This window comes from Coffea arabica, chromosome 7c, assembly GCF_036785885.1.
Source record: "Coffea arabica cultivar ET-39 chromosome 7c, Coffea Arabica ET-39 HiFi, whole genome shotgun sequence".
Taxonomy (NCBI): Eukaryota; Viridiplantae; Streptophyta; class Magnoliopsida; order Gentianales; family Rubiaceae; genus Coffea; species Coffea arabica.
In genome coordinates this window covers 10,506,083-10,518,822 of record NC_092322.1, presented here as the reverse complement: position 1 = coordinate 10,518,822, position 12,740 = coordinate 10,506,083, and the positions used below count along the sequence as shown (strand labels likewise).

Below are 12,740 nucleotides of genomic sequence, written 5' to 3'. Positions count from 1 at the left end.
CTCCCATCTCGGACGCCTCAGTTCGGTTTAGAGAGAGGTCAGCCCGGCCACTGCTGCCGCCTCTCCCTAGAGTGGGTCTAGTGGGCCGCCGCCTCCGAACCTTTAGGGATTGTCATACGAAACCCTAAAAGGACTCCGAACCCTAAGGGGACTCCTACTCCTATAGGAAACTACTACCCTGAAACCTATAAATATGGCACCACACGACAATACAAGGTACGCCATCCACAGTACTCTTTACTGTTGTCCTACTTTTAAACTCTACTGATTTGATCGTCGGAGCTATTCCGGAGACTCTAGTCCCGCCTTCGTTCTTTCTTCGCATAATATTCAGCTCGGCATTCCCCTCTCAGCTAGGCAGCTCCCAACCAGCTCGATCTGCAGCAACTCAGCTCAGACTGTGTTCTTGGGAAACACGTAGTTCTTTTCTTGCGAATCATGCCAAGAACTAGATTTCAGATGAACGCTGACGGATCTAAGGAGAACCAGAAAAGTGGCCCCTAAAACCCCACTCGGGGTTCGACTCCTAGAGATGAGGGAACGGGACCGTCACAAATCCTACCTGAACAGTTAGTTCAAACGGTGGCGAAAAATCTACCTACTTTCGAGGCAATCATGGACTACCTCAAAGGGCGGACGGGAGGTCATCATGACCAGGAGCCTAAGGTCCAAGGGGTGGAAGGAGTTGGCCTGACAGAATCCCGAACAGGGAACCCAACCCCCGGCCCAAGCGGATGCGCCAGGAGCTCACGTGTGAATAGATCGAAGTTATGGAGTCATCCCACAAGCACTACCGAACCAAGCATCCGAAGCCCTTCCGGAGGTACTCCAGGGGAGAGCTCTCCCCGCGAAGAGAGCAGCACCAGGTGCAGAACAAGTTGGACTTGCTGTTGGATCCTGAGGCAGATAGGTATATTGCTTCCTCCTTTGTACCTGATATTGAGGACTACCCGTTGCCCGCGAAATTCAAAATACCGAGCACGAAATCTTATGATGCAACCACGGATCCGGAGGATTACCTGTTCGCCTTCATGAGGCAAATGCGCTTGCAAATGGCCGCGGATGCGGTCAGGTGCAAGACTTTTCCAATGTTCCTGGAGGGAAAGGCACGTCAATGGTTCCAGGGGCTTCCCCCCAGGTCTATCCGATCCTTCACCCAACTCGCACGATTATTCTCAGCACAGTTCGTTTCGTCGCGAGCCTTCTCCAAAAGCACTGCTCACCTGATGACCATCCAGCAGAAACCTGAAGAATCCTTGCGCGAGTTCATGGTACGTTTCAATAATGAGTCCCTCCAGATCCGCGATCAGGATGACAAGGTGGTCATGGCCGCATTCATCAACGGGCTGCGAAAACAGAAGCTCTACACCAAGCTCGTGGAAAGACCTCCCAAGTCAGTGCGCGAGATGCTGGACCGAGCTCATGAAAAAGCCAACACGGAGGAGGCCAATCGCCTGAAAAGCGCGCAGGAAAAGTTAAGGGATGATAAGCGCAGAAGGAACACTGACCAGATGGACGCGCGACACAGCCAGGAACGGAAGAACGCCTACGATCGCCTGCCCAGGAGTCGCCCCATGGGAGGAGATAAGTTCTGGACTGCCCTTACTGCACCTCGAACTCGGGTACTCGCTGTGATGAAACAAGAAGAACTCTCTCGACCTCCCCGACCCTTGATCGGGGACAAGAGCAGGCGGGATCAGGGTTTGTATTGTGCGTATCACCGAGATGTGGGACACGATACGGAGGATTGTCGCCACCTCAAAAAAGACATTAAAAAGTTGATCAGACTGGGCCACCTCGGGTAGTTCATACGTAATGAGCGAACTGACCAGCGACGGGGAAGGCCCAAACCAGAGCACCTGAGCTACTCCCGTGACGGATCTCAGGGGCCCCGTGGCCGAACTCTCGAGCAGGAGGGTCAGAATCTGGCCGGGGTGATCAATACTATTGCGGGAGAACCGGTTGGAGGGGATAGCCATACAGCTCAGCGTCACAACCGCCCTCCTCCCAATGGGGAGAGTTCAAGCAAACGATTAAAGATGTACGAGAAAATCATTTATGGACCTGAAGATGCAGTCCCTCTGGCCTCTAATAACCACGAAACCATCGTGATAGAGGTCATTACCTGTGTAACAGCCCCACCTTCCCCTAAGGCGAACCAAAGGGGTTAGCGGACTGCCTGCCCAACTCTCGCCAGGACTAACGGATCAGTTTACGTCGATCTAATACGTTCCGGAACTTACCAATGCGCGCAACCAAGTCAAAATCACAAAATAAAAAAAATGAAAAAAATCGAAACCGATGATGAACTGTACCGGCCACGTCCGACTCCGGATACTAGGCCGAGAGTAGCCAAATTTTTCTTTTGCCGTTTGAAATACGAGTTGATCCGAAATCCAACCAAATATCAACCAAACATACATACATTGAAATGTAACATTTACAAACCAAAGCGGCATATCAAAACGATTCATCATGGATATACATGTTCGGTTTGCCAATCAAAAGAGAATGAACCCAATGCACATTAGGGTTTCATTCAAAGAGCTATTCAAAAGACATTTACATAAGCTCAACTTGACAACCAACTAACACAACCTTTTCCAAAAGTGGTCATTTCCTATAAGAAAAACAAATGGAACGGAATGAGCTTAAATTCAGTGAGTTACTACCACATAAGCAACAAAGAGCATATAGCATAACCTTTCATTTCAAGTACACAATTACAGAGTAAAACAAGTCGGTAAAAGGATACGGACGGCTCTCAAGAGCCCATTTCCACGCTTACATTCTTGATCCAATCTCATTGATTCTCCGTCAACGTTTAAGAGTACCAACCGTAGAACCCACTTCACTCCCATCCCTTCCACCAAACATACCCCAACCAGGCCCGCACTCCAATCAGTAGCTTTTGGTAATACTCGAGTTTACCGAAATCAAGAGTTTCAATACTACAAGATTCCCCAATACAGTCCCCGTGGCATGTCAATTTTCACGACCAAGCCCTCGCCGGCTCGATTCAATTGACTACCAACGAGGTTGAGGTCAGTAGTACAGTAAGGCCGTTGGATACTCGTCCAAACGACATCAAATCAGTTTTTCATGAAGTGAATTCAATATCTCATATAGCAAGTGCAGTATATCAGTGAAGCGGTAAACAGTCATTAACGGTATCACAAGGGATGAGGACGGTCAAGTACACCCTCACCTCAATCAATTCCAATAGCCAAATAAGCTTTCAAGGCATCAAAATCACATATAGCAAAGCCACATTGTAACATTCAAGTGAGTAGTATACTCACTTATCAATTAAGTGTTGTTTCATGCACTTCCGTCAAGAGAATGTCGTGAACCACCGTCACGCCCTAGAACACGTAAACAAGTACAATGAGACTCGATAACGAGTCATAAAGCAATGCCAATCACAACCCCAATAGGGTTTCATATGCATATACAAGTATCATAGGTAACCAGAAAATCCGGAAATGCAATTAACTTTGGTCCTGAAAAAAAAATAGTTTTTATCCTCATTTTGCGGTAATGGTACCAATTTCACTACGATTATCAGATGAGGGTGTAAGATCCACCGTTTTGAAGCTAAGAACCAGGGCTACAACAATGTAGAAGGTCACTCAGTCCAATTCCTATCACAACCAGGTCAAATATGCAAGATACCAAACCAGAACCTTAATTGCAGGTTTACAAATTACACTATGCTGTAATTAGTCCAACTCAGTCTATACAAGTCCAAATTCATTGATTCCAAAGGCATGCGGTAGCTAAGACATCAAGCTACATTTCATCAGAAGGCCTCAACAACCAAATCCAAAGCAATTCCAGTCAACACAGCCAATTACAGGCGCAGTTCTGCCATCCTGATGAACCCAGAACAGCAATAGTAATTTCGACATTTCTCACTCTACACTACTCCAAATGACCTGAAATTTTACAGGCACCTCAAACACATCAATACCTATAACTTTTATGTTTTAAGCAAAGGCCAATTCACCTCTAACCATATGATACAAAATCGGACAGAAAATGGGGTTATGAAACCCTAACTTCTCACGTTTCCTTCCAAATCCAAAATTGGTTACAATTACCAATCATTTACATCTAATAGAGTCATAAAACATCATTTCCAACCATCATGGACAGCCACAACCTCATGATCAAATTAAACCAGAAAAATCACCATTAAATTGAAAACTTCATCATTTCATCCAAAAGCAAGAAATAAATCACAAAGGTCATCACTTTAGCTTCCACTAAGCACAACTCAAGCTTCATTAAGTGTAGGAGGAAGTTCAAACACCACTTACCTAGAACACAAGAGAGGGAGAGTTGTAGGACACCTTAGCTTCCTTGAACACTTCCACAAAATCACTTACTAGCACCAAATGGAGGGATTTTATGGAGTAGAAACAAATTTAAGCAATTGTTTTGGAGGATTTGAGTTAGTTGGAAGCTTGAAAATTGGAGAAGTTTTCTTTCTTTTCCTAGAGAGAGAGCCGGCCAAGAAGTTGAAGACAAGAATGAATTTTGTGTGATTTTTGAGATATTTAAGCAATTGGTCAAAAAGTCAAGAAAATGAATAGTTGTCCTACAAGTGCCACCATTCACCAAGTGACACTTGTCACTATATTTAAAGCATTTCTATCCTTTAAGTCTCTCTCACATCAATCACATCTCAACCTCTACTTATCTCTTAACACCCGATAAATTTCAACCAGTATCCGAAACTTAACCTAATTGACCGAATTTTTCCGAACTTTTCGCACTAGTGGATCCCACATCCGTTATATATCCTTAGTTTTTCAAAAACTCTCCAATACTAAAAAATCATCTAAAAACATAATTACTCATAAAATTCACCAGAAAAATTTTTCCTAAACCAGAAAATGCAGAAAACATGCCATTAAAGGGGATAAACCCTAAGAAAATTATTAAGAGAAATTTATGGGTTCTCACAACCTGCAACTACAAAGTGAAGAAGGTATACATTGATAATGGCAGTGCCATCGATGTGCTGTACTACAAGACCTTTAAAGAGCTGTAGCTGGAGGACAGACAGCTCATCTCAGTCTGAACTCCATTGATCAGATTTGTTGGTCCTCCGGTGAGGCCGAAGGGAATGATAACTCTCATGGTCATGGTGGGGGTGTCACCAAAGTGTCGAACTGTGCCAGTGAATTTCACGGTGGTAAGAGGGCCCTCATCGTACAATATGATTCTGGGACCACCCACCCTGAACGTCCTCTGGGCTGTCTGCTCCACCTTGCACCTCAGCATGAAATTTCCTACCCCTATTGGGGTAGTTGAAGTGCTCGAAGATCCGGAGGTGGCTAGAGCCTGTTATATTGCAACTCTCAATGGCAAGGAAAAATTGGTAGTTCAAACAACTTGTTTGGAGCCCTGGGAGCCCATGGAGAAAAGAGAGAGACTGGAGACGGATAAGGGGCTGGTTGAGCTGCCCGTCCGCCCAAACCGACCTGAGTGTACGGTTAAGGTCGGCACCTGCCTCAGCGAGTTGACCCAGAACTCTATAGAATCCCTTTTAGAAGAATATGCGAAAATATTTGCTTGAAGTGCTGATGACATGCTTGGAATCCCCACCGAGCTAGCGGTTCACAAGCTATACGTGGACCCCAACGTCCGACCAGTAAAACAGAAATAGAGGAACTTTGCGCCTGAACGAAACGAGGCCGTCAAAAGTGAGGTAGGCAAGCTGTTAGAAACCAAGATCGTGAAAGATGTCTATTACCCGACATGGCTGGCCAATCCGGTGCTGGTCAAGAAGGAAGAAAGAGTTTGGAGGATGTGCGTGGACTTCACTAACTTAAATAAGGTCTGCCCAAAGGACTGCTACCCCCTCCGGCAAATTGATCAGCTTGTGGATTCAACCTCGGAATATGAGATTTTTTATTTTTTGGACGCCTTCAAAGGGTATCATCAAATAACACTGGATGAGGAGAATCAGGAAAAGACCTCGTTTATGACTGAGAACGAAACTGACTGTTATGTCACCATGCCGTTTGGGCTAAAGAATGCAGGCGCGACCTACCAGACGCTGGTCAATAGATTGTTTAAGGATCAGATCGGTCGAAATATGGAGGTCTACGTGGATGACATGTTGGTGAAGAGTCGGACTCAAGAACAGTTCATTGCTAATCTTAGGGAAATCTTCGATGTCCTTCGGAGCTCATGGATGCGGCTAAACCCTAAGAAATGTACCTTTGGGGTTAGGTCGAGAAAATTTTTAGGTTACATGATTTCCAAAGAAGTGGTAAGAGCTAACCTGGACAAAATCAAGGCCATCATAGACATGGCTCCTCATCGAAATGTTAAGAAGGTACAGCGCCTGACTGGAAGGATGGCGGTTTTGGACAGGTTCTTGTCTAAATCAGCAGTTTGGGACTCCCATTTCTTTAAAGCTCTAAGAGGAGGTTCGCAATTCGAGTGGAGATCGGAGTGCCAAAAAGCGTTCGATGAGCTAAAAACCCACCTTACTCGGTTGCCGGCCCTAACTTCTCCAGAGCATGGTGAAACCCTGTTCATCTATTTAACTGTGGGGGAGGAGGCCGTTAGCGCGGTGCTGGTACAAGAGGAAAACAAAGTCCAAAAACCTGTATACTATGTTAGTCGCGCCCTACAGGGGGCCGAAGTGAGGTATTCGACGGTAGAATGATATGTCTTGACATTAGTTCATGCAGTTCGGAAGCTCAGGTCGTGCTTCCAAGCTCATCCCATAATAGTGGTGACGGACCAACCCCTGAAACAGATCCTCTCTAAACCCGATGTCTCGGAGTGAATGGTGAAATGGGACGTAGAGCTGTCAGAGTACGATCTCGGATACCAGCCGAGGACGGCCATCAAATCCCAAGTCTTGGCAGACTTCATAGTAGAATGCGTTTTCTTTGGATTTCCCGGGACTAAGGTTGACCAAACCAAGGAAGCAAGTAAGGCCGGGAAAGTCAAAGAAACTGCTGAGAACGCACGCACCAGACGAGCAGCCAAAGCCTTACAGGTCCAAGAAACTACCAAGACCACACAGACCCAAAAGGCAGTTGAGATCTTGCAGGTTAAAGACACTGCCAGGGTCGCCCAGGCCAATAAGATAGCAGAGGTCGAACAGGTCGGAAAAGCAGTTGAGGCCAAACAGAACAGGCCAGAGAAGTAGCTAAGGCCAGGCAGACCCGAGAAGCTACTGAGGCCGAGCAGGCCAGAGAGGCAACTAAAGTCGGACAGACCAGAAAGACTGCTGAGGTCGAACAGGCCAGAGAAGTAACTGAGACCAGGCAGACCCAAGAAGCTGCTGAGGCCAAGCAGGTCAGAGAGGCTACTAAGGTCGGACAGGCCAGAGAAGCTGCCGAGATCGCGCATTCTGGAGGAGCAGTCAAGGCCGAGCTGGCCAGATGGACTGCTCAAACCAGAAAGGCTATAGAGGCTGCAGGACGAACAGGTCCAGTCTGGACGCTGTACGTTGACGGTGCATCAAGCAAGGAAGGATGTGGAGCAGGTCTTCTTCTAATCAGCCCAACAGGAGAAGAACTGGCCTACGCCTTGAGATTCGATTTTAGAACCTCTAATAATGAATCTGAGTATAAGGCCCTGATTGCGGGGATGGAGATAGCTCGAAAATTAGGGGCTGAATCAATAAAAGTCTACAGCGATTCGCAGCTGATAGTGAACCAAGTATGGGGGAGCTACGAGGTTATAGAGGGGCCACTGAGGAAGTACGTTGCCAAAACACATGAATTAAGGGACCAGTTCAAGCAGTTCATTCTCGAGCAGATCCCACGAAACCAAAACAAGAGAGCTGATGCCCTGTCCAAGCTGGCATCTACCTCGTTTAGCACTCTAAATCGAGAGATATGGGTGGAGGTCGTTAAAAGTCGGGCGTATGAGCAGTTAAACGCCACAGTCATTCAGGTGATGAGCTCTTGGATGGACCCCATTGTCCAATACCTAGATCATAGAGAGCTCCCCCGAGCAGGACAGAGGCCCGCAAAATCTTTCTCAAGTCACAGAAGTACATGCTCACGCAGGGAGTACTATATATAAAATCCTACTTGCAGCCATGGCTAAAGTAAGTAACGCCAGAGGAGGGGAGCATGTCTTGCGCGAGTTGCATGAGGGCATCTGTGGTAATCACGTCGAACCAAGGGTATTGGCCAAGAAGGAAATGTTATCTGGATACTATTGACCCACCATCTTCCGAGACTCAGCTAAGCTGGTGGCCAGAATGCCAGATGTAAGTCTTGTCAGTTGCACGCACCAATTCACCATGCCCAACTCGAGATGATTCCTCTCCATATCCCGTGGCCGTTCTTCCAACGGGGGATTGACCTGCTAGGCCCATTTTCCCGAGCTCCAAGAGGTTATGAGCATCTTGTGGTAGCTGTTGACTACTTTACTAAAAGGATAGAGGCCGAACCACTTAGCACAATCAATAGCAGGTTGATTCAGAAATTCCTTTGGAAGAACATAATCTGTCGATTTGGCATACCCCGGATCCTAGTCTCAGATAATGACCGACAGTTCGTGGACAGTTTCTTCCAGAAGTGGTGCTCTGAGCTCGGCATCTAGCAGCACTTCACTTCCGTGGGGCACCCACAATCTAATGGACAGGTCGAGAATGCTAATAGAACCAACCTGCACGGGTTGAAGACACGAATAGAATCTGTTCGAACAGGGTGGTTGGATGGGCTGCCCACCATACTGTGGGCTTACCGGACTACACCTCGGACAGCCACCCTGGAAACCCCGTTCGTCCTGACATATGAGATTGAAGCAGTAATCCCGGCAGCAATCGGAGTACCCTCAAGCAGGGTGCAACATTTTGTGGCCCAGAATAATGAGAAGGAGATGCGGTTCAACTTAGACCTGCTCAAGCACCGTAAGGAAGAAACGTGCATAAGAATGGCTAAATACAAGGGTCAGGTCGCGCGGTACTACAACGCTAGAGTCAGGCACCTCTCCTTCAGACCGAGGGATCTGTATTACGCAGAAACTCCGTAAGTCGAGTTGGGGGCACGGGCAAGTTAGATCCAAATTGGGAGGGGTCCCTACGTGGTGAAAGAAACTGATCGTGCGAGGTACTGTAAGCTAGCTCATCTCAATGGGGATGAAGTCCCGCGCACCTGGCACAATTCAAATTTAAGGCTCTTTCGTTAGAGCTCTGCCCGAGCTGGAGAGTGTGAACTAGGTAGTCTTTTACTTAGTAACAGCTGAAGAGGTCAGCTCGGCATTTTGATAGCTCGATACTTGGAGTCGTAAGAATGTATTCAAAATCCTATGAAGAAATAAATAATTTTTACTAAGTGTTTGATGAAAAGACCATCTATTCCATTTCAAAAAGATATGTACATAAGGGGGGCCATACAAAAACGAGTTGGCCAGTTCAGTTCCTACCCTGCTCTAATCCCTATCTACGCCTATGCTAAGCGCTCCCTAATTTTCCCCCTGCTGCTCCTACTCGAGCTCAGGAGAGGTCGCGGCCAAAGTAGGGTCGGCGATCAGGATGGTCAGGTCGCACCCATGCACATAGCCCTCCACGAGCCTATCGATTTGGTGGATGGCTTGAGAGTTGTATTCAGGCTACCTGCCCAAGTCAAACTCAAGCAGGTTCAGGGACTGCACGTCGTGCATTGCCTGAGCATACCCCACTTGCAGGATTGGCCCGTTGAGGAGGGCCAGGTCTTTCAGGAAGCCCTCAGATTTTTTGAAGTCCTTGATGCCGAGTTGGCGACCTTCCTCACGAGCAGCTTCGATCTGACCAGGTAGCTCAGCAAATTTCCTCTACTCAGTATCTAGCTGCGAGGTCAGTTTCGCTGCCCTTTTCTTCTCCAACTCGCAGGCAGACTAGGTTTCGGCGAGCTGCTTCTTCAAGGATTCCAGCTCTGTTTCAGCTGCCTAAAGCTGACTGGACAGCCTGTCCTTGGCCGCATCAGCTTGGGAGAGATTCTCTCCCATGTTTTCATACCTCTGTGACAGCTCAGCACCAGCCACGTTAAGATGCCAGTTAAACTCAAGGTGAGGATCAATAGGTCAAGGAAATACCAATAAAATGCCGCTAGTTGAGGAGTTACCTGAGCCGCGCTAAGGTAGTAGTGCTCCAGCAGTTCGGAGTTGGACGCAAGTCGAATGTAGTGATGATCGCGCGGGAGCATTGTGCCCCTGAGGAGCTCTCGAGCTGCTTCCGAAAATTGAGTTCGGTCATTCACCGATAACCCCCATTTAGGGCAAAAATGTAGGGGGTGCGGATGGGCACTCAGCTGGGAGGGAGGCTTCAAAAGAATCACGTTCCCCTGGCGCCACATAGCAGGCGGTGACTCTGACGAGGCCTGCTGCTCGACTGAGTTTACCCCATAGTGCTCCAGGAGGCATCAGTGGACGTTGGTTGCAACGCTTGGGCAGGGGAAGAGATGATCTCGATTCGAGCTCTCTTGGCCGTGGATTTCTTCCTCTTCTTCTTGGCCCCCTCAGTAAGAGAGGACTGAGCAGGGGCCTGGGGGGCTGGAGCAGGAGGGGGAGCGGCAAGGCCCGAGCTGTCCGGCGCAGCAGGCGGTACGGTGGCAGGTATACTAGAGCTGCCTGTTCCCCCTATATTCAGTAGTTGGGAGAATCTATTCACTACAAGACGAAGAAAAAAAGTCAGCACAAATAACATAGTCGAGCTCGCAGAAAAAGAAGAAAGGATGATGAGATCAAGAATTTACGAGTTGCCAGCTCCTCGGATGTGAGAGGTCGGAGATCGGGGTAGGGTCGTTCACCTCTGCCTGAATCAGCCCCGCAGACCAGAGTTCGGGTGTTGTTAAATTCCTTCACCTTCAACCTAGCTCCCGAGCTAACCAGGCGATCTAGCTCGACCGTTGGCAGAGGTGAAGGAATATGGTCGGATACTTGGGTCTCCTCCCTCCAGGTCAAGGAGGAAAGCCTGTGTTCTTCACGTAAAAGAACTGAGCCTTCCAGCCCCTAATGGAGGAAGGGGCTTGCGTGAACAGCTCACGGGTCGAGAGCTCTCCCCCGCTCCTACGAGTTAAGTAGAACCAACCGTGAACTGGTCCACTGACCTTCATCTGAAAGAATGACCTAAACAGGTCCAGGGAGTAGGGGATCTCAAGAAGGCGGCACAAGATGAAGAAACCTAGTATCGATCTGACTGCATTGGGGACGAGCTGGATTATTCGAATTCCCCAGAAGGTCAGGATTTCGTAGAGGAAGTGAGGAATTGAGAGACGGAGGGCGGCTACGAGCTGATCTCTATATATGGCCACAGACTCAGGAGGAGGTCGACACGCGTACTCCCCTGGCCGGGCAGCCCTAGCCTAGAACTGGGAAGGAATATCATACTTCCCCACCAACTCGTTTTTGTCCTCTTGGTCCAAGAGGGGGGGATGATCTCGACTTCCCCGAAGTCGATGTCAGGCCCCCTAGAGAGACCTGCCCTGGCGCGACCTAGGACTGCTTCCAGTGGAATTACTGGGGCAGCAGCTCCAGTGTCAGGTTGGGCAGGTTGGTCCAGTTGGTCCATGTTGTGGGTTGGAGAATGTATTGGGAAAGGTAGTACTCAAACCCAGATGAACTAGAGGATGAGGAGCTAGAAGAAGAAGAGATTATATCTATGGGGGCAGGTCGGACTACTCTACGCCTAGGTGTCGAGCTATTGAAGTCTGAGTGTGTGGAAGAGGAAGACATAAAAGAGAAAGAAGACTTACTAGCGGATAAGGGAGAAGAGCTGGTAGGTGCTTAGAAGGAGATGCTACTCTCTGACGAACTCACTAAGCGCGGAGCGAGCTGATGGAGATTTAGAAGGAGAAAAAGTGAGGAATGAAGCTTGAAAGTAACGTTTGATGGGGTCTATTTATAGGCTATCTGGACGGGAAGACGAAGAGTCCCGAATTGAAATTTCAAATTTATTGCTAAGAAACTGTCACCTTGGAAGACGGTTGAGCTGATAACCGCCATTGCAAGAGGACATGACCTTTGAAGCGACAGTTACGACAGTAGACGTGGCAGTTATTCGAACAAGAGGCATAGCTATGGGATCGTGGACCCTACGCCGAACCGACCCGACGCCTCGTAATTTGGTCCAGACTCACTCGACCTCTCGGTGACTCTAGATTCAAAGGGGGATAGTGTAGTAGGGCCAATCCACATGTGATACGTGTCAACTCGGCTCTAGCACACATGAGGTCAGCAATAGAGGTCTCCCAGCTCAGACGCCTCAGCTCGATTTAGAGGGAGGTCAGCTCGGCCACTACCGCCGCCTCTCCCTAGAGTGGGTCTAGTGGGCCGCCGCCTCCGAACCTTTAGGGGTTGTCATACGAAACCCTAGAAGGACTCCGAACCCTAAGGGGACTCTTACTCCTATATGGAAACCACTACCCTGAAGCATATAAATACCGCATCACACGACAATACAAGGTACGCCATCCACAGTACTCTCTATTGTTGTCCTACTCTTAAACTCTACTGACTTGATCACGTTCGGGCTGACACGAGGTCACGGATGGGCACTCAGCTGGGAGGGAGGCTTCAAAGGAATCACGTTCCTCTGGCGCCACATAGCAGGCGGTGACTCTGACGAGGCCTGCTGCTCGACTGAGTTTACCCCATAGTGCTCCAGGGGGCATCAGTGGACGTTGGTTGCAGCGCTTGGGCAGGGGAAGAGATGATCTCGGTTCAGGCTCTCTTGGCCGTGGATTTCTTCCTCTTCTTCTTGGCCCCCTCAGTAA

At 48.4% G+C, this 12,740-nt stretch overlaps 1 protein-coding gene across 1 annotated transcript; it reads left to right on the top strand.

Moving 5' to 3' along the window:
- Positions 1–770: 770 nt before the first annotated feature.
- Positions 771–1,805, top strand: LOC113699515 (uncharacterized). The gene has a single exon (XM_027219882.2). The coding sequence runs from the start codon at positions 771–773 to the stop codon at positions 1,803–1,805; it is 1,035 nt and encodes a 344-aa protein (XP_027075683.2).
- The last annotated feature ends 10,935 nt before the right edge of the window (positions 1,806–12,740 follow it).

What these genes read in the sequence shown, in the direction of transcription:
- LOC113699515 (XM_027219882.2), top strand. Translation starts at nt 771, where the DNA reads ATGGAGTCATCCCACAAGCACTACCGAACCAAGCATCCGAAGCCCTTC.